At 38.7% G+C, this 22,899-nt stretch overlaps 1 protein-coding gene across 3 annotated transcripts in view; it reads left to right on the top strand.

Annotated features, from left to right (window-relative positions):
• SMG6 (SMG6 nonsense mediated mRNA decay factor) overlaps positions 1 to 22,899 on the top strand; it is a 232,681-nt gene that overhangs the window by 12,753 nt on the left and 197,029 nt on the right. For all 3 annotated transcript variants that reach the window (XM_036906131.2, XM_036906132.2, XM_036906133.2), the window contains exons 7-8: positions 13,056 to 13,166; positions 13,558 to 13,770. In XM_036906131.2, the coding sequence (XP_036762026.2) occupies positions 13,056 to 13,166; positions 13,558 to 13,770 (324 nt within the window). The remainder of the gene's footprint in view (positions 1 to 13,055; positions 13,167 to 13,557; positions 13,771 to 22,899) is intronic.

The raw sequence follows: 22,899 nt of genomic DNA on the forward strand, positions 1-22,899 counted from the left end.
TCTTTCTATATTTTGGATGTCAGTCCCTTATCGGATATGTCATTTATGAAATATATTCTCCCATACTGTAGGATGCCTTTTTGTTCTACTGATGGTGTCCTTTGGTGTACAGAAGCTTTTTAGTTGGATACAGTCCGACTTGTTCATTTTTGCTTTTGTTTCCCTTGTCTGGGGAAATATGTTCATGAAGATGTTGCTCGTGTTTATGCCCAAGAGACTTTTGCCTATATTTATATATTTATTATTTTTATTTTGTTATCATTAATCTACAATTACATGAAGAACATTATGTTTACTAGGCTCCCCCCTTCACCAAGTCCCCCCCCCACACCCCATTATAGTCACTGTCCATCAGTGCAGTAAGATGCTATAGAATCACTACTTGTCTTCTCTGTATTGCACAGCCCTCCCCATTCCCCCCCCGACATTATACATGCTAGTTGTAATGCCCCCTTTCTTTTTCTCTCCCCTTATCCCTCCCTTCCCACCCATCCTCCCTAGTCCCTTTTCCTTTGGTAACTGTTACTCCATTCTTGGGTTCTGTGATTCTGCTGCTGTTTTGCTCCTTCAGTTTTTCTTTGTTCTTATACTCCACAGATGAGTGAAATAATTTGGTACTTGTCTTTCTCCGCCTGGCTTATTTCACTGAGCATAATACCCTCTAGCTGCATCCATGTTGTTGTAAATGGTAGGATTTGTTTTCTTCTTATGGCTGAATACTATTCCATTGTGTATATGTACCACCTCTTCTTTATCCATTCATCTACTGATGGACACTTAGGTTGCTTCCATTTCTTGTTTTGCCTATATTTTTTCTAAGAGTTTTATGCTTTCATGACTTACATTCAGGTCTTTGATCCATTCTGAGTTTACTTTTGTGTATGGGGTTAGACAGTAATCCAGTTTTATTCTCTTACATGTAGCTGTCCAGTTTTGCCAACACCAGCTGTTGACGAGGCTGTCATTTTCCCAGTGTATATCCATGGCTCCTTTATCATATATTAATTGACCATGTACCATTGGGTTAATATCTGGAGTCTCTATTTTGTTCCACTGATCTAGGGGTCAGTTCTTATGCCAGTATCAAATTGTCTTGATTACTGTGGCTTTGTAGTAGAACTTGAAGTTGGGAAACAAGATTCCCCCTTTTATTCTTCCTTCTCAGGATTGCTTTGGCTATTCAAGGTCTTTTGTGCTTCCATATGAATTTTAGAACTATTTGTTCCAGTTCTTTGAAGAATGCTGTTGGTATTTTGATGGGGATTGCATTGAATCTGTAGATTGCTTTAGGCAGGATGGCCATTTTGACAATATTAATTCTTCCTAGCCAAGAGCATGGAATCAGTTTCCATTTGTTAGTGTCCTCTTTAATTTCTCTTAAGAGTGTCTTGTAGTTTTCAGGTTATAGGTCTTTCACTTTCTTGGTTAGGTTTATTCCTAGGTATTTTATTCTTTTTGATGCAATTGTGAATAGAATTGTTTTCCTGATTTCTCTCTCTGCTAGTTCATTGTTAGTGTATAGGAATGCCACAGATTCCTGTGTATTAATTTTGTATCCTGCACCTTTGGTGAATTCAGATATTAGGTCTAGTAGTTTTGGAGTAGATTCTTTAGGGTTTTTTATGTACAATATCATGTCATCTGCAAACAGGGACAGTTTAACTTTTTCCTTGCCAGTCTGGATGCCTTGTATTTCTTTGTGTTGTCTGATTGCCTTGGCTAGGACCTCCAGTACTATGAATAAAAGTGGGGAGAGTGGGCATCCTTTTCTTGTTCCTAATCTTAAAGGAAAAGCTTTCAGCTTCTCACTGTTAAGTATGATGCTGGCTGTTGGTTTGTCATATATGGCCTTTATTATGTTGAGGTACTTGCCCTCCATACCCATTTTGTTGAGTTTTTATCATGAATGGATGTTGAATTTTGTCAAATGCCTTTTCAGCATTTATGGAAATAATCATGTGGTTTTTGTCCTTCTTTTTGTTGATGTGGTGGATTATGTTGATGGATTTTTAAATGTTGTACCATCCTTGTATCCTTGGAATAAATCCTCCTTGATCATGATGGATTTGTCTTTTTGATGTATTTTTGAATTTTGTTTGCTAATATTTTGTTGAGTATTTTTGCATGTGTGTTCATTGGGGATGTTGGTGTGTAATTTTCTTTTTTTGTGGTGTCTTTTCCTGGTTTTGGTATAAGATTGATGCTGGCCTCATAGAATGAGTTTGGAAGTATTCCCTCCTCTTCTACTCTTTGGAAAACTTTAAGGAGGATGGGTATTAGGTCCTCCTAAATGTTTGATAAAATTCAGCAGTGAAGCCATGTGGTCCAGGGATTTTGTTCTTAGGCAGTTTTTTGATTACCAGTTCAATTTCATTGCTGGTAAATGGTTCAGATTTTCTGTTTCTTCCTTGGTCAGCCTTGTAAGGTTGTATTTTTCTGGAAAGTTGTCCATTCTTCTAGGTTATCCAGTTTGTTAGCATATGATTTTTCACAATAGTCTCTAATAATCCTTTGTATTTCTGTGGTGTCCATAGTGATTTTTCCTTGCTCATGTCTGATTCTGTTTATGTGTGTAGACTCTCTTTTTTTCTTGATAAGTCTGACTAGGAGTTTATCTATTTTGTTTATTTTCTTGAAGAACTAGCTCTTGCTTTCATTGATTCTATTGTTTTATTCTTCTCGATTTTATTTATTTCTGTTTTAATCTTTATTATGTCCCTCCTTCTACTGACTTTGGGCCTCATTTGTTATTCTTTTTCTAGTTTCATTAATTGTGAGTTTAGACTACTTATATAGGATTGTTCTTCTTTCCTGTGGTAGCCCTGTTTTGGAGTGTTGAATTATTGTTGTCATTTGTCTCCATATATTGCTTGATCTCTGTTTTTATTTGGTCATTGACCCATTGGTTATTTATGAGCATGTTGTGAAGCCTCCATGTGTTTGTGGGATTTTTCATTTTCTTTGTGTAATTTATTTCTTATTTCATACCTTTGTGGTCTGAGAATGTGGTTGGTAGAATTTCAATATTTTTTAATTTACTTAGGCTCTTTGTGGCGTAGTATATGATCTCTTCTTGAAAATATTCCACGTGCACTTGAGAAGAATGTGTACTCTCCTGCTTTTGGGTGTAGAGTTCTGTAGATGTGTGTTAGGTCCATCTGTTCTAATGTGTTGTTCAGTGCCTCTGTGTCCTTACTTATTTTCTGACTGGTTGATCTGTCCTTCAGAGTGAGTGGAGTGTTGAAGTGTCCTAGAATGAATGCATTGCATTCTATTTCTCCCTTTAATTCTGTTAATATTTGTTTCACATATGTAGGTGCTCCCGTGTTGGGCACATAGATATTTATAATGGTTATGTCTTCTTGTTGGATTGACCCCTTTATCATTATGTAATGTCCTTCTTTGTCTCTTGTGACTTTCCTTGTTTTGAAGTCTATTTTGTCTGATACAAGTACTGCAACTCCTGCTTTTTTCTCTCTATTAGTTGCATGAAAAATCTTTTTCCATCCCTTCACTTTTAGTCTGTGTATGTCTTTGGGTTTAAAGTGAGTTTCTTGTGGACAGCATATAGATGGGTCTTGTTTTTTTATCCATTCAGTGACTCTTTGTCTTTTGATTGGTACATTCAGTCCATTTACATTTAGGGTGATTATTGATAGGTATGTACTTATTGCCATGCAGGCTTTAGACTCATGGTTACCAAAGTTTGAAGGTTAACTTCGTTACTATCTAAGAGTCTAAGTTAACTCACTTAATATGCTATTACAAACACAATCTAAAGTTTCTTTTCTTTTTCTCCTCCTTTTTCTTCCTTCTCCATTCTTTATATATTAGGTATCATATTCTGTATTCTTTGTCTATCCCTTGATTGACTTTGGAAATAATTAATTTAATTTTCCATTTGCTTAATAATTAGCTGTTCTATTTTCTTTACTGTGGTTTTATTACCTCTGGTGACAGCTATTAAACCTTAGGAACACATCCATCTAATGCAGTCCCTCCAAAATAGACTGTAGAGATGGTTTGTGGGAGGTAAATTCTCTCAGCTTTTGCTTATTTGGAAATTGTTTAATCCCTCCTTCAAATTTAAATGATAATCTTGCCGGATAAAGTATTCTTGGTTCGAGGCCCTTCTGCTTCATTGCATCAAATACATCATGCCCACTCCCTTCTGGCCTGTAAGGTTTCTGCTGAGAAGTCTGATGATAGCCTGATGGGCTTTCTTCTGTATGTGATCTTATTTCTCTCTCTGGCTGCTTTTAGTAATCTATCCTTATCCCTGATCTTTGCCATTTTAATTAGTATATGTCTTGGTGTTTTATTCCTTGGGTCCCTTGTGTTGGGAGATCTGTGTAACTCCATGGCTTGAAAAACTGTCTCCTTCTCCAGATTGGGAAAGTTTTCAGCAGTTACCTCCTCAAAGACAATTTCTATCCCTTTTTCTCTCTCTCCTTCTTCTGTCTCATTCAATGTGAATATTGTTCCATTTGGATTGGTCACACTGTTCTCACAATATTCTTTCATTCTTAAGAGATCCTGTTTTCTCTCTGTGCCTCAGCTTCTTTGTATTCCTCTTCTCTAGTTTCTATTGCATTTATCATCTCCTCCACCGTAACTAATCTGCTTTTAATACCCTCCATGTGCTCTTCAGCGATTGGGTCTCCGCCCGGAATTCATTCCTGAGTTCCTGAATATTTTTCCGTACCTCCATGAACATGTTAATGATGTTTATTTTGAACTCCCTTTCAGGAAGATTCATGAGGGCTGTGTCATCTTTCTCAGGAGTTATATTAATTTTACTCTGAACCAGGTTCCTTTGGCGTTTCATTTTTGTATATGGCGCCCTCTACTGTCCAGAAGCTCTACTCTCTGGAGCTGCTCAGCCGCTGAAGCAGTGTTGGGGGTCTCAGGGGAGTGGTATTGGTGCCTGGGGGGAGGAAAGGGCTGTTTCCTGCTTCACAGCTGCTATGCCTGTCTCCACTGCCTGAACCAGAGGGCGGAGCACACAGGTATAAGCCTTTATTCTTTGTGTTTGTAGTTGCTGTAGACAGGTCTTCCCCCTGGCTTTCCTAAAGCCAGGGTTGAGTTTGCCGATTTGTGAGGCAGGTGGGGCTGGCCGGGAGAAAGGCGCATTAGGCTGTGCATCATGGAGGGTGTCCTTGGAGCTGTGTAGCCAGCGAGGGAGCTGCAGCACCTGAAAATTGTGAAAGCTCCCAAACTGCTGGGCAGAGTGCTCCTGGACAATTTTGTCTACCTGTCCTTTCTCCTGAGCAGTAAGCTCTGTGCAATCCTCACCCCTTTAGCAGCCCTCTTGCTAAGGGCTTCCTTGTTAGGAAGTCTCTCAGACTGCCCACCTTTCTTTTGTCCCAGAGCATCTGGATATGGATCCCTGCTTTCCACAAGTGGCTGGAATTTCAGTCTCTCCGGGAATTCTGCCTGTCTTAGCTTTCCAATCCCCTAATCATGAGAATATCATGAAAGCACCATGAAATGTAGGTTTGTGCTCCCAGAGCAGATCTCCGGAGTTAGGTGTTCAGCAGTCCCAGGCCTCCATTCCCTCCCACCTCTGTTTCTCTTCCTCCTGCTGTTGATCAGGTGGGGGAAGGGCTTGGGTCCCGCTGGGCCACAGCTTTGGTATGTTTCGCTGTTCTGTGAAGTCTGCTCTTTTCTCCAGGTGTATGCAGTTTGGCGCAGTCCTCTTTCCTGTTGCTCTTTCAGGATTCGTTGTATTAATTATATTTTCATATTATATGCAGTTTCAGGAGGAAGCCTCTGTCTCACCTCTCGTGCCTGCATCTTTAATCCTCTTCAGCAATTATTTCTTCAAAGACATTTTCTATCCCTTTTTCTCTCTCTTCTTCTTCTGGTACCCCATAATGTGAATATTGTTCCATTAGGATTGGTCACACAGTTCTCTTAATATTCTTTCATTCCTGGAGGTACTTTTATCTCTCTCTGCCTCAGCTTCTCTGTATTCCTGTTCTCTGATTTCTATTCCATTAACAGTCTGTTCCACCTCATCCAGTCTGCTCTTAAATCCTTCCATTGTTTGTTTCATTTCTGTTATCTCCCTCTGGAATTCATCCCTTAGCTGTTGCATATTTCTCTGTATATCCATCAGCATGCTTATGACTTTTACTTTGAATTCTTTTTCAGGAATATTGGTGATTTCAGTCTCTCCAGGCCCTCTCTCAGATGTTTGAGGGATTTTTGTACTGAACAAGGTTCTTTTGCCTTTTCATGGTGATGGAAGTGATGGCTGGCAAGTGGCATGTGTGTCAGCTGGGAGAATAAGGTCCCTTTCTGCTTGTTGGTCTCCTTGGCTGTCTCTGCTGCTTGTGCTGGTTAGCCCCACACAGGGAGCAGCCTCTGGGTTAATCCCTGAGCTGCCTTGGCTGGGGTGGCCCTCGGGATAGCCTAGGGCACTGGCAGTGGTTGCAGGTGATTAGCATGTGTTCACGATGAGAACAGCGCTCCTACATGCTTTCTGGACTCCATGCTGGCTTCCTCTGCCTGTGCTGGTCGGCCATACACTGGGGGCAGCCTCTGGGTTAATCCCCTGAGCTGCCGTGGGTGGGGTGGTCCTTGGGATGGCCTAGGGCATTGGTGGGAATTGTAGGCAAGCAGCGCATGTTCGCTGTGAGAATAAAGCCCCTTTGTGCCTCCCAGGCTCTGCCCCAGTCTCTGCTGTCTGTGTTGGTTGACTGCGGGGAGGGGGCAGCCTCTGGTCTGGTCCAGTTAGCTGTGCGCTGGGAGAGTCCTCTGTGTGGTTGCTGTTGGTGGGGCTGCTCCCCAGTTGCTCCACAGCAATGGTGGATCAGCCGGTTCATTTCCAGTGCCGGCAGCAGGGAATGAATGGCAGCCTGCTTATTGCTGTGAGGGGCTTTGGTGCTGCGTTGCCACCCAGAGGGTTACGGCGCCTGAAGTTCTGGTTATTTGGCAGTCCTGTGCTTCCACTCCCTCCCCACTCTGATTCTTTTCCTCCTGCCAGTGAGCTGGGGTGGGGGGAGTGCTCAGGTCCCGCTACATAATGGCTTTATATCTTACCCTTTTTGTGAGATGTTGAGTTCTCACAGATGTAGATGTAGCCTGGCTGGTGTACTGTGTCTTCTGGTCAGTCTTTTAGGAATAGTTGGATTCGCTGTATTTTCAAAGTATATATGGTTTTGGGAGGAGATTTCCGCCAGCTTACTCATGCTGCCATCTTGAGAATCTCCCCAGCTCTTTTCTTTTTATTGTGTAATATTTAATTGTATGGATGTACCATAGTTTATCCATTCCCTTATTGAAAGGCATATTGTTTTTTTCCAAGTTTTGTCAACTATTTGTAAAAGTGCTGTAACCATTTGTGTGCAGGTTTTTGTGTGGACAAAAGTTTTCAACTCATTTGTATAAATGCCAAGGAATGTGATTGCTGAATAGTAGGGTAAGAGTATATGTAGTTTTGGAGGAAACTAGCAAACTCTTACCCAAAGCAGCTGCATCATTTTGCATTCCCATCAGCAGCTCCTCTTCCATGTTAGCATTTGGTATTGCCAGTGTTCTGGATTTTGTTTATCCTAATAGGTGTGTAGTGGTATCTCATTTTAATTTGTAATTCCCTAATGACATGATGTGGAGCATCTTTTCATATGCTTATTTACCTTCTCTGTGTCTTTTTCAGTGAGATGTCTATTAGATCTTACATCCATTTTTAAATTGGGTTGTTTGTTCTCTTATTTTGGATTCATTGTATATTTTGGATACCAGTCTTTTATCAGATATATGTTTTGCATATATTTTCTATCTGTTTTGGCTTTTTTTTTTTCATTTTCTTTGCAGTGTCTTTCACAGAGCAGAAGTTTTTAATTTTAAAGAAATCCAATGTATCAACTTTTTCTTATATGGATTTTATTGTTGGTGTTGTGTCTAAAAACTCATCACCAAACCCAAGGTTACCTAGATCTTTTCCTATATTATCTTCTAGGATTTGTATAGTTTTGTATTTACATTTAGGTCTATCATCTATTTTGAGTTAATTTTTGTAAGAGGTCTGTGTATAGTGTCATTGTTTTGCATATGGATGTCCAGTTCTAGCACCATTTGTTGAAAAGACTGTCCTTTATCCATAATTGCCTTTGCTCCTTTGTTCAAGGCCAGAGGATGTTTTGTGTGGTTCTATTTCTGGGCTCTATTCTGTTACATTGATCTATTTGTCTGTTCTTTGGGCACTACCACACCATATTGATTAGTGTAGTCTTGAAGTTGGGTAGTGTCAGTCTTTTGACCTTGTTCTTCTTCAATATTGCACAAACTATTCTGGATCTTTTGCCTTCCCATATAAACTTTAGAATCTTGTTGATGTCTACAAAGTGTAAAGTAGTATTTTCTTGTGGTTTTGATTTTCCTTTCCCTAATGACTAATGATGTTGAGCATCTTTTCATGTGCTTATTGGCCATTTGGAGAAATGTCTATTCAAGTCCTTTGCCCATTAAAAAAAGAATTAAAAATATTTTTCATTGTAAAATACACATAAAATGAAATTTACCATCTTACCTGTTGTTAAGTGTATTTCAACAGTGTTAAGTACCTTCACACTGTTGCGTAAGCAATCTCTAGAACTCTCTTTATCTTGTAAAACTGAAATTCTGTAGCTGTTAAACAACTGGCTATTCTCCCCTCCTTCTAGCCACTGGCAACCACCCTTGTACTTTCAATCTGTGAATCTGCCTACTTTAGCTGTCTTACATAAGTGGAATCATACACTATTTGTCTCCTTGTGCCTGGCTTATTTCATTTAGTATTATATCCTCAAGGTCTATCCATATTGCAGCTGTGTCAGAATTTCTTCCTTCCTAAGGCTGAATAATACTAATGTATACACCGTGTTTTTTTAATCCATTCCTCTCTTGATAGACGTTTCCACCTATTGGCATTGTGCTGTGAACATGAGTGTACAAATATCTTTTCAAGACCTGTTTTCAGTTCTTTTAGATATATACCCAGAAGTGGAATTGATGGATCATATGGTAATTCTGTTTTCAGTTTTTTGAGGAACCACTCTACTGCAACTGTACCATTTTACATTCCCACCAATACTGCATAATTTCTCCACATCCTTGTCAACACTTGTGATTTTCTGGGGTGGTTTTTTTTTGTATAGTTGTTAACCTAATTGGTGTGGAGTGTTAGGGCATTGTGGTTTTGACTTGCATTTCTCTAATGAGTAGTAATCTTTTCATGTGCTTGTTGGCTATCTGTATATCGTTGGAGAAGTGTCTATTCAAGTCCTTTGCATATTTTTTAATTGGGTTGTTTTTTGTTGTTGATTGTAGGAGTTGTTTATATGTTCTAACTCTTATCAGATACATGATTTACAAATATTTTCTCCCATTCTGTGGTTTTCACCCTCTTGGTAGTGTTCTTTGATGCACGAAAGTTTTTAATTTTATTGAAGTCCAATCTATCTGTCTTTTCTTTTGTTGCTTGTTTTTTGCTGTCAGCTATGAAACTGTTACAAAATTCAAAGTTAAGACTTTTTCCCTCCTAGATATCTGTAAGAGTTTTTGTAGTTTTTCAGTCTTCCATTTAGTCCTTTGATCCATTTCTGGTTAATTTTTGTATATTGTGTGAAGTAAGGTCCATTATCATTCTTTTCCATGCAGATATCTAGGTCTTCCAGCACCATTTATTAGAGACTGTTCTTTCTCCATTGAATAGACTGTTCTTTCCATCCTTGTGAAAACTCAGTTGATGTAAAGGTTTATTTCTGTCCTCTCAGTTCTCTCCCATTGAGCCATATGTTTACCATTATGCCAGTACCACACTGTTTTAATTACTGTAGCTTTGTGGTAAGCTTTGAAATCAGGATAGGTGACTCTTCCAACTTTGTTCATCTTTTTACAGATTGTTTTGGCTATTTAGGGTTCTTTGCAATTCCATATGGATTTTGGGATTGGCTTTTTGATTTCTGCAGAAATAGTCTTTGGGATTTTGAGAAGGATAGCCTTGACTGTGTAGATTGCTTTAGGGAGTGTATACATCTTTACACTATTAAGTCTTTCTGTTCCACAAACACCCTGTTTGATATTTATTTAGGTCTTTAATTTCTTTCAAAAGCATTTTGTAGTTCTCAGTGTATAAATTTTATACTTCCTCAGTTAAATTTATTCCTAAATATGTTATTCTTCTTGATGCTATTATAAAGAGTTTTTTTTTTAATTTATCTTTCAGATTGTTCATTACTAATTATATAGAGATATAACTGATTTTTGAGTATTGACCTTGTGTGTCATAACTTTACTGAGTTCCCTCAGTGGCTTTTTTCCATCTAATTGAATTGGTATCTTTTTCTTTCATGGACCTCTGATTTAAATCAGTACTCCTTTCCAGTTCTTTTCCTCTGTCTCTTTTTCTGCCTCCCTCTTACCTTTGTTGTCTTCAAACATCACCTTTTCCATGTCCTCCAATCATTCAGTGACTATGAGGTATTTACTGAGAACATGCTTGTGTATAGCTTTGCTGGGTGCTGTGAGTGATAAATATGTGATATGGTTTCTGCCCAGAAAAAAAAACTATTGAAAAAAACAAATGAGATGTATAGACAATGGTACAAATTAGGCTTGGTGCAATACAATGCAACTGATTGTTAGATGCACCATTATTTTCTGTACCACTAAAAGAAAAATGTAAATTATTATAAATAAGACATACTGGTAGACATTGATTGTAAGTTGTATCTCAATTTCAGAGATGTTAAAATATGAAAAAAATAATTGTAGGCTCAATCAAATACAGTCTAAAATCAAGTGAGTGATATAGGCAGAGATTAGTATGAATTGAAATAATATTAAAAATAGCCCCATTTGACTGTAACAGTGTGCCAGATAGTCTGTTAAAGTGTATGCATTATATGAATTAAAAAAAATTTTTTTTATTAAGGTATGATTGATATACACTCTTATGAAGGTGTCACATGAAAGAACAATGTGGTTACTGCATTTACCCATATTATCAAGTCCCCACCCATGCCCCAATGCAGTCACTATCCATCAGTGTAGCAAGTTGCCAGAGGTCCACTATGTCCCTTCTCTGTGATATACTGTTCTACCCATGATCCCCCACACCATGTGTACTAAACATAATACCCCTCAGTCCCCTTCTCCCTCCCTCCCCACCTGCCCTCCCACAACCCTCCCCTTTGGTAACCACTAGTTCATTCTTGGAGTCTCTGAGTATGCTGTCATTTTGTTCCTTCAATTTTGCTTTATTGTTATACTCCACAAATGAGGGAAATCATTTGGTATTTGTCTTTCTCCGCCTGGCTTGTTTCACTGAGCATAATATCTTCCAGCTCCATCCATGTTGTTGCAAATGGTAAGATTTGTTTCTTTCTTATGGCTGAATAGTATTCCATTGTATATATGTACCACATCTTTATCCATTCATCTACAGATGGACACTTAGGTTGCTTCCATATCTTGGCTATTGTAAACAGTGCTGTGATGAACATAGGGGTGCATATGTCTTTTTGAATCTGAGGAGTTGTATTCTTTGAGTATATTCCAAGAAGTGGGATTCCAGGGTCAAATGGTATTTCTATTTTTAGTTTTTTGAGGAACCTCCATATTGCTTTTCACAATGGTTGAACTAGCTTACATTCCCACCAGCAGTGTAGGAGTGTTCCCCTTTCTCTGCATCCTCGCCAACATTTGTTGTTCTTAGTCTTTTCTATGCTGGCCATCCTTACTGGTATGAGGTGATATCTCAGTGTGGTTTTAATTTGCATTTCCCTGATGATTAGTGATGTGGAGCATCTTTTCATGTGCCTGATGGCCATCTGAATTTCTTCTTTGGAGAACTGTCTCTTCATATCCTCTGCCCATTTGTTAATCAGGTTATTTGCTTTTTGGGTGTTGAGGTATGTAAGTTCTTTATATATTTTGGATGTTAACCCCTTGTCGGATATGTCATTTACAAATATATTCTCCCATACTGTAGGATACCTTTTTGTTTTGTTGATCATGTCCTTTGCATTATATGAATTTTAATCTTTTCAGGTCCCATATATATGAAAACAACCTCCATTTTGTGAATAAGGAAACCTTTTGAGGTTGACTTCCTTAGGTTTGTACTTTTACTAATAAATGACAGGACCAGATTTAGACTCAGGTAATTGATCTTAGAACATGCACATTTATGCAAGTTTTGAAGAATGAATACATACTGGAGGGAGAGAGAGAGAGAAGTTTGTGTTCTAGATGCATTTGAGACAGTTAGAAAAAAAGGTAAAAATATTACGAAGTTGAAGAGACAGAAAGGCTTTTTGGAATTATTTCCCTCTTATTTCAGTGTTCTTGTTTTTTACTTCTTTCTGACTCCCCTTTACTTCTTTTCCCTGTTAATTGGTTGTGAGATGGACTTGCAGTATGTATTTGCTGAATTCACTGGAAAATAGTTCATATTTCTTTTTCCTAGCAGAGTCAGTATGGTGTAGTGAAAACATGAACTTAGGAGCCAGACAGACTTAGGTTCAAATATTGGCTTATCTAGAATTTGACTTTGAAACTTCGTTGGACAAGTTATATAATAACATTACTGATCTCCCATTTTCTCATCTTTAAAAGAGGAATGACAACACCCACGGGGCAGTGTCCTTAGGTTTAGAGACAGTATCTATGAAGTGCTGGTCACTTGCCTCTCACTTAGTTATGCTTAATGATGTTACCATTGTTATTTATAATTTAAAAAAAAATAATTTGAAGGTGAGTTTTTTTCTTTCTCTAAAAATAAAATATAACTGGTTTCTATGTTTTTATGACACTATTCTCTTCTCCCATTATGAGTACTTGGCTTTTAAAATACTTATGCATATAAGAGAAGTTACTGTGCAAGAAAAGATCTCGTATGTAATTGGCATGGCTTCTTCTGTGGGTAGCTTTCTGATTTCCTTATTGGAATTCCTTATAACATGGGACACATGTGGGAGAGATAGTAGGGTTTCCTGGGTCAGCTGACTGAGGCTAGAGTCAGAAAGAGAAATGGTTGACTCAGTATCTCTGGCCTCTTTCCACAGAGGAGGAAGCTTGATGCTGTGTATTACTATATGCGCAGTTTAGCTGCCAGCAATCCTATCCTGACTGCCAAGGAGAGTCTCATGAGCTTATTCGAAGAGACCAAACGAAAGGTGAGTGGGGATGCAGGCAAAATCATTCCTTCCTAGAAGAATGCATTTTTCCTAATGCCTCTGTTTCCTCAAGGGAATGACTAAAATGTCCTCAAGGGGTTCCTTCAGGCTGTGTTGATGGGGAGTCGATCAGCCCCTATGCACAACCAAACTCATCTGTAGGCGAGCTCTCCAGGGCCCTCGGGTGTGCATGTCCCACTGCATCTAGTTTGCAGAATTAATAACTTTTATGAGACAAAACAGATGATACTCTTTGGAATACATACTTTGGAATTATGACAATGTCTTCATTTTTTATAGTCATTGGGCAACAAACTCAGATGAGGTGAGTGCTTCTTTTTATTAGCTGAATCCCAGGAGAGTCTGACTTGTGTGTGTGTGTTTTGTTCAGGCAGAACAGATGGAAAGGAAGCAACATGAGGAATTGGAGCTGAGCCCTGACCAATGGCGGAAAGGAAAGAAGTCTACTTTCCATCATGTTGGAGATGACACCACTCGCCTGGAGATCTGGATCCATCCGTCCCATCCCCGGTCCTCCCAGGGCACTGAGTCTGGGAAAGATTCTGAGCAGGAGAATGGTCTGGGCAACCTGAGCCCCAGTGATGTAAGTTCCTGAGGGTGTTGAGCAAGACTAACCAAGTAAGCATGGGTGCCCTAGTGCATGCAAGTAGGAGGCACTGTGCAGACATTTCCCGTTAATCACAGGGAAGGCAAATCACTTCAGGCTTGCGGATATCCTTGTCCATCTCCTCCACCTACACTTCCTTCATCTTTCTTATGTGCTACCCTCTCTCACCACTATGTGGCACTGAAGATTTACTCAGTTTAAGGTGAAAATTTTTTGCTGCTTTGGGTTTGGAGTTAAAATGATGCTTTTAGGATTCTGGTGGGATTTTGTGAAGCCAGGGAGAGAGCACAATACTTAGAAAACTGCCAAGGGTTGATTCACTGTGCCTTCAGAGTAAAATTCATAGTGGAGTGGATAGTGGGTTGAGCCTGGACCACATCTTGACAGGTCATGCAATAACCTTTATCCTGAAGGTGGTAAGGAGCTATTGTCAGGTATGCATTTTAGAAATATAACTTTGGCGGCTTTGTGAGAAATTTGAAACTAGAAATAAGAAGAGTAGGAGGGCCTACAGTAATTCAAGTGAGATGTCAGAAGGACCTGAATTGGGAAATGGCTTTGGAGATGGGGAGAAGTGAATGGATATGAGGTATGTTTATGAGGTAGAATCCAAAGGACTTGATTGGACAGGGGGAGCTGAGAGAGAAGAGAGGGAGTCAAAAGCAACACCTACCTAGGTGTTTCTGCCTTGGAAACTGGGTGGATGATGGTCCATTACTTGAGATAGGAAATAAAGGTGGAGTTGGTGTTAGGAGACAGAAGGTGCATTTGTTTTTGGACATGTTGGAATTTCCATAGGTTATTGAAGTGGAGATACTTAGAGGTTGACAGATAACTGAAGCTGAGGAGGTCTAAGCCAGAGGTGAAGGTATTTGAAGATATATATGCTTTTATAGATGGTAATGAAGTCATGAGAATTGATTTAGTTACTGGAGGAAAAATCACAGAATAATAAACAGGTTAAAGATCTAAGAAAGAAAGGAGGTAGATGGCAGGGATGGCAAGGGAGTAGGATCCGGAGCACAAGTGACAGAATTAGCCTGAAAGAGGGTAAGAGGTGCCTCTTTCTTATGCTGGCAGGAAAGGAAGAATGTAACTGGGGATGGAAAGCTGGTAGGTTTGTTGGTGGTTTAGGAGGAAGATGAGGGAGGGCCTTTTAATGTTTTCTCTCTTAAGAAGTTGGAGGCAATGGTTGTCTGTTAAGAAGCTGAGTCAGAGGTGGTAAGATAGGAGAATTTGTCCTTTGGGATTTAATTAAAATTTTCCATTTATCCTCCTATATCCTTCTTAGTCTTCAGCTGTTTTCTGGGTGACTTGGAATCATTGCTTATAAATGAAACTACCAATTTCCTATGTGCCATGGTGTACATGGGGTCACAGTATGTCAGGGCGCTTCAGAGGAGTTGCTGCTGTGGTAGAATCCCTCATGGCTGCCCTCTTCTAGTTTAGATATTACAGCCCTGAACTGGAAGCCTGTTTGAATAAGAGATAAATTGTTCTATTGTATTAGCTCCACTGTCTGACTATCTTTAAAATGAAAGCAATGACAATTTGAGAATGCATTTTATGGCATTCTTCAACCTTGGCCTCAAAGTTGGGGAGTATCCCTCATAAAAGTTATTACTGATCTTCTGTAGAGCTCACTCTTCTATGAGATTTTTTTTTTAAGTAATATCTTTATAAGCTTGTATTTTTATTATGTGTATCTCAAAGGCATTTTTAGCATGTAGGCTGTCTCTAGATCCATTAAATTTTATTTTTAATCATACAAATAATATATGTGTATGGTTTTTGTAAAAATTTCAAATAATTACACAGGTATGTAGAGTAAAATGTGGTAATTTGTTTTCTAAACTATTTGTGAAGTTGTTAATATATATTCAGCTTATTCATCATTCTTGGGTAATTACTTTCCTTAATATTTATATCTGTGAGTTTGGGCTTCTATTTACTACCAGCACTTGAGGAAGTCGTCTGCTATATGATAGCTCTTCATTATTTGGGTCAGAAAAACACACTGCCTGTTTTACCTGCTTTCTCAAACCCAAGTCAGCTTCCCATTCTTTTCTTTCGTACAGCAGGCCCCAAGAACTCAGTTTGCTTCCTCTATTCCTTGGAACACACAGTTGATGAGAAGTAGGATTTATTCACAAACGCGATTAGGCATTAGGGATACAGAAAATAAAACAACTAAAAGTGGTCTTTAACCTCAGGGAACACTTACTCGTGGGGAAGACAAAAACAAATACGTGGTTATAATGTAGTGTGCCAAGTACAGTGGTAAGGGTAAGCATGAGTGGCTGTGGGAGCACGTGCTTAGAGCATCTAATACAGGCATGGTTAGGGAAGGCTAGGATGAGGAGGCATTTTGCAGCTGAGGATGATGTAAGGGTATTTGCACTCTGAGGCATGAAAGCTTGAGTGAGGCATGCAGGTTTAGGGCACTTCAGGTGGTTCAGTTGCTGGAGGTAGTTCAGATGGTTAGGATGTGAGAAGTGCTCTTGGCTAGAGACTTGAGTCAACCTTTACTTACCCTTTCCTTTACCCTCACATCTAGGCAATACCAAGAGCTGCTGAATCCACCACCTGAGCATAATTTGAATCCATTTACTTTTCTCTATTTCCACTACCACCACCCTAGTGTAATCTATCATCAGTTCAGTAATCTACAGACCATTGAAAGAAGTTCCTAATGGTCTTTCCACATTTATTCCTCATCCTCCTTAGGCCTTTCTTTTTAGGTAGTAACCAAATGAGCTTTCAGATACACATGTCTGATCATGTTGCTTCCCTACTTGAAAGTCTTCAGTTGTTTTTCTTTGCTCTTAGAATCATGTCCAAAATCCCTAATGTAGTCTGCTGGGCCCCATGTGATTTGGCCCCTGCTCTTTCTGCCCTTACACCTCTCTTCCCCCCTTTGTTGGTGTTCTCCAGCCATACTGGCTTCTTCCTTGAGGGGCCAGTGCTCTTTTCTGGCCTTCGGCTATTGCACATTCTGTCTTTGCCCACAGTGCATGTCTCTCTTTACCAGCCCCTTTCTTACTTATCCTTAAATTATCAGCCTAAATATCACTTCCCTTTTTCTGGGAAGTTTTTCCTGACCCCTTAGACTGGCTATTTGCCTTTTGCAATATCACATTTCTAATGCAGTAATTTTAGGTGCAGTTTTGTTGTTGGTTAAGGTCCTCCCTTGCCAGATTGAAGGCTGTGTGAGAATGGGGTGTATCTAGTTGCTCACTGTTTTATCCCTCCTGCCTGCATGTAGAGCATTCTAAGTAAATCTTGAGTATATAAATGAGGGAAGTAACAGTGAAGGATGAGGCTGGAGAAGATAGGAGGAGCCAGACCTTTCATAAATATGAACAAATTTGGTTATCAAGTATTGAGGATTTTAAGCAGGGGGATAACATAATCAGATTATGTAATCACTCTTTTCATACTTCTAGTATTGAAACAGATCTGTCTTTTAAAGGAAAATTTTAAAATTGCAGAGTAATACCAGTTCATTGTATTTAAATAAAAAATGTACATGCAATTTAAAGTGAGAGTCACTTGCACTCTTGCCTTCAGAGACATCACTATTAACAATTTGATGGAGGTCCTTTAGACCTTTTTCTAAGCATTCATACATATATACACATACCTGTAGACATGAAAAAAAATTTTTTAACAAAAATGGGATTACACTATACAGGGTTTTCCCCATTATCTGAAAATAGAGTGCTCCTGTGAAACCTTTTGTAAACCAAATTGATGTAAAGAGAAGAAGCAATTATCATTCATTTATATGGAAAAATTCTTTAGCATTCCCAGGCCCCAAAAATGATCTCTCTCAGGCTTTTCTGATACTTCAGGACCTCATCTTGCTAATGGACACACAAAATTGAGATAAAAGACAGATACTCACAGACCCAGCTCCAAGTTATGGTGGCCTGATACAGAGATGCTGAATGTGGTTCCCAGGGAAGGAACTTGGCCTGGCCACTCTCACTGCTTGGGGCGCGCAGTTTCTTTCTCAGGCTCCCTGCAAAACAAATGCCAATCGCTGTGTCTGTTTTTCACTTTGGGTTTCTTTCAGTTAGCAAAAACGGTACTAGTGTAGGTTCTTTGTAAAAGTAAAGTGGCATAATGCTATTTTTGTAAAGTAAGGGTACTTGTATATAATAATCTGCAGCTTTTTAAAATTATCAATTGGACATAAATATTTCTGCTATAAACAAACACATACATCTCTAAAAATCACTGTGCTATGCAAATGTGCACAATAAGAACCACAGAGCTTATGGGGAAAATGGGGTTAGGGAAACAAAATCCAAAAACTTCCTTGGTGACATATTAAAAAATAAGATATGAACCTAACAAAACAGTTGTACAATTTTATATGTGTTCATTGGTTAAAAAATATGTAAATACTAATTTGAAAAAAGATACAAGGTTTGCCTGTAGAAATGGGCTTCACAAGGATTGCAGCTTTTGAGTTGCTGTGACATGGCAGAAGGAGGGTTATTTGAAATTGGACAGGCCGGTGTAACACCAGATGTGGATAGGCGTGGCTTATAACATGAGTTCATATGGTGAACTGTTGTAGTTGGTAGGTGTTTGGGATAGGAGAGGTATGTTTTATATTCCTGTGCAGGTTGGTTCAGCTGGGTGCAGTACTCTGTGTTCACCTGGTATTTTTTGTGAACAGAATCATACATAATGAGACAAATTTTGTGTATGTTCAAATTGCTCCCTATTATATTGATCATGATAGAACAAATTCACATTTTCCAAACAAGAGTTATAGCAGTACTGACTGATTTTCCACTTGTCTAAGAATATCTTTTTTTAGTATGTTCTTATGGCCACATGATATTTCATTATAAAGATCTATGTCAGTTATTTAACCTATCTGTGGAATTTCAGTATTTGCTGTGCATTGCGTTTTCATCTTAGGTGTCCTTTTGGGTGATTAGCTTTAATAGGAATTGCTCCTTTGATGACAACTCAAAAGAGTTTCTAGCACACTGTTGACACTTGAATCCATGAATAAGAAACAGAAAGTTTGGCTTCAGGTGGTTGTTAGTAATGATAGTAAAGTCCCAGCTAGTTTGTTCTCTTTCTCCGAAGCGTGGACTTTGGGTCTCTCTTTGTATGGCTGCAGGAGGTTAGCTTGTGGGTTGTTGGTTTTTAGCCTTGAGATGTGGTTTGGGTTGAACATGCAGCCTGGGAAGGGACTGCGAACCTCAACTGTAAGTGGCATCCTCTTAAACTAATTGAGACTCACATTCATTTAGACCTTCTCCCTGCCACCTAGGCCACTCACATTCAATGTCATCGGAGTTCCAGGCACTATTTAGTGGATGTGCCTTCTGCTGTGCCTCAGCTCCTTTTGGAAATCAGAAAAGGGTATTGCTTAGCAAACGAGTTATGGCTGATAGTTGAATTAATTAAGGATATTAAATTACCATATCAGATATAATTTTCACACTGAAAGCTACGGTCTCTGATGGAACTGCTGAGGTTTTTTCTCAGACCTGATTTCTCTCATAAGCATCTTGAATAGAATGAAACACATGTCTGTCTACTGGGGAAGAATGAACAAATGAGAATGGGAGCCCTTGATACAGATGTTTGTCTCTCAAGTTTCAGGGAGTTCTCCTGCTTTGGTATGACTTGGCTTACTGTTCCTAGCATTTTCCCCTGCCAACGCTGATTATTGTATTACAACATTCTTGGTACTGTGTTTAGAAAATATGTCTTTAGACAAGTGATATGTCATTGTATATTTGGCCAACTTCTTGGCAAACCTTCTTTCTTTGGCCCTTCTGAATGCATTTTGTGGTTCAGATTGGACTGTACCTCTGGGGCTCCTAATTTCTATTATTTAGCTTTTTCTTTAATTGACTGTCATCTTATTTCCCCCACCAAATGCTATTGTTTGCCTTTGTCTTTTCTTTTTGCTCTTCTTCCTTTTGTCACATTCCATTATTTATTTTATTTCTTTGCATACTATTTTTTTTAAAATTCTGATATCATTAATCCACAATTACATGAGCAACATTTTGGTTACTAGACTCCCCCCATCATCAAGTCCCCACCACATACCCATTACAGTCACTGTCCATCAGTGTAGTAAGATGCTATAGAATCACTACTTGTCTTCTCTATGCTATACTGCCTTCCCTGTGCCTCCCACTTTATTATGTCTGCTAATTATAATGCCCCTTTTTCCCCCTTCTCCCTCCCTTCCCACACAGCCTTCCCAGTCCCTTTCCCTTTGGTAACTGTTAGTCCATTCTTGGGTTTTGTGAGTCTGCTGCTGTTTTGTTCCTTCAATTTTTGCTGTGTTTGTATACTCCACATATGAGTAAAATCATTTGATACTTGTCTTTTTCCACCTAGCTTATATCACTGAGGATAATACCCTCCAACTCCATCCACGTTGTTGCAGATGGTAGGATTTGTTTTCTTCTTATGGCTGAATAATACTCCATTGTGTATATGTACCATGTCTTCTTTATCCTTTCATCTACTGATGGACACTTGGGTTGCTTCCTTATCTTGGCTATTGTAAATAGTGCTGTGATAAACATAGGGGTGCGTATGTCTTTTTCAAAGTGGGCTACTGCATTCTTAGGGTAAATTCCTAGGAGTGGAATTCCTGGGTCAAATGGTATTTCTGTTTTGAGTTTTTTGAGGAACTTCCATACTGCTTTCCACAATGGTTGAACTAGTTTACATTCCCACCAGCAGTGTAGTAGAGTTACCTTCTTTCTCCACAACATCGAGTTTTATGGTTTCATGACTTACATTCAGGTCTTTGATCCATTTCAAGTTTACTTTTGTGTATGGGGTTAAACAGTAATCCAGTTTCGTTCTCTTACATGTAGCTGTCCAGTTTTTGCCAGCGCCATCTGTTGAAGAGACTGTCATTTCCCCATTGTATGTCCATGGCTTCTTTATCGTATATTAATTGACTGTATATGTTTGGGTTAATGTCTGGAGTCTCTATTCTGTTCCACTGGTCTGTGGGTCTGTTCTTGTGCCAGTACCAAATTGTCTTAATTACTGTGGCTTTGTGGTAGAGCTTGAAGTTGGGGAGTGAGATTCCCCCCTACTTTATTCTTCCTTCTCAGGATTGCTTTGGCTATTTGGGGTCTTTGGTGTTTCCATATGTATTTTTGAACTATTTGTTCCAGGTCGCTGAAGAATGCTGTTGGTAATTTGATGGGGATTGCATCAAATCTGTATATTGCTTCAGGCAGGATGGCCATTTTGATGATATTAATTCTTCCTAGCCAAGAGCATGGGATGAGTTTCCATTTGTTAGTGTCCTCTTTAATTTCTCTTAAGAGTGTCTTACAGTTTTCAGGGTATAGGTCTTTCACTTCCTTGGATAGGTTTATGCCTAGGAATTTTATTGTTTTGGATGCAATTGTGAATGGAATTGTTTTCCTGATTTCTCTTTCTATTAGTTCATTGTAGTGTATAGGAAAGCCACAGATTTCTGTGTGTTAATTTTGTATCCTGCAACTTTGTTGAATTCCGATACTAGTTCTAGTAGTTTTGGAGTGGAGTCTTTAGGGTTTTTATGTACAATATCGTGTCATCTACAAATAGTGACAGTTTAACTTCTTCTTTACCAATCTAGATTCCTTGTATTTCTTTGTTTTGTCTGATTGCCGTGGCTAGGACCTCCAGTACTATGTTAAATAACAGTTTGGAGAGTGGGCATTCCTGTCTTATTCCCAGTCTTAGAGGAAAAGCTTTCAGCTTCTCGCTGTTCAGTATGATAATGTCTGTGGGTTTATCATATCTGGCCTTTATTATGTTGAGGTACTTGCCCTCTGTGCCCATTTTGTTGAGAGTTTTTATCATGAATGGATGTTGAATTTTGTCGAATGCTTTTTCAGCATCTATGGAGATGATCGTGTGGTTTTTGTCCTTTTTATTTATATGGTGGTTGATATTGATGGATTTTTGAATGTTGTACCATCCTTGCTTCCCTGGGATGAATCCCATTTGATCATGGTGTATGATCCTTTTGATGTATTTTTGAATTTAGTTTGCTAATATTTTGTTGAGTATTTTTGCATGTATGTTCATTAGGGATATTGTTGTGTAATTTGCTTTTTTTGTAGTGTCTTTGCTGGTTTTGGTATTAGAGTGATGCTGGCTTCATAGAATGAGTTCAGAAGTATTCCCTCCTCTTCTATTTTTTTGGAAAACTTTAAGGAGAATGGGTATTATGTCTTTTCTGTATGTCTGATAAAATTCAGTGGTGAATCCATCTGGCCTGGAATTTTTGTTCTTCAGTAGTTTTTTATTACTGATTCAATTTTGTTGCTGTTAATTGGTCTGTTTAGATTTTGTTTCTTCCTTGGTTAGTCTTAGTCTTGGATGGTTGTGTTTTTCTAGGAAGTTGTCCATTTCTTCTAGGTTTTCCAGCTTGTTAGCATATAGATTTTCATAGTATTCTCTAATAATTCTTTGTATTTCTGTAGGGTCCTTCGTGATTTTTTGTTTCTCATTTCTGATTCTGTTTATGTGTGTAGATTCTCCTTTTCTCTTAATAAGTCTGGCTAGGGGCTTATCTATTTTGTTTCTTTTCTCAAAGAAAAAGCTCTTGCTTATGTTGATTTTTTCTGTTGTTTTATTCTTCTCAATTTTATTTATTTCTTCTCTGATCTTTATTATGTCCCTCCTTCTGCTGACTTTGGGCTTCATTTGTTCTTCTTCTTCCAGTTTCAATAATTGTGACTTTACACTATTCATTTCGGATTGTTCTTTCTTCTTTAAATAGGCCTGGATTGCTATATAGTCTCCTCTTAGAACTGCCTTCTCGGCGTCCCACAGAAGTTGGGGCTTTGTACTGTTGTTGTCATTTGTTGGAATGTATTGCTTGATCCCTCTTTTAATTTGGTCATTGATCCATTGATTCTTTAGGAGCATGTTGTTAAGCCTCCATGTGTTTGTCAGCCTTTTTGTCTTCTTTGCACAATTCATTTCTAGTTTTATGCCTTTGTGGTCTGAGAAGTTGGTTGGTAAAATTTCAATCTTTCTGAATTTACTGATACTCTGTTTGTGGCCTAGTATGTGGTCTATTCTGGAAAATGTTCC

This window comes from Manis pentadactyla, chromosome 4 (assembly GCF_030020395.1).
Source record: "Manis pentadactyla isolate mManPen7 chromosome 4, mManPen7.hap1, whole genome shotgun sequence".
NCBI classification, from domain to species: domain Eukaryota; kingdom Metazoa; phylum Chordata; class Mammalia; order Pholidota; family Manidae; genus Manis; species Manis pentadactyla.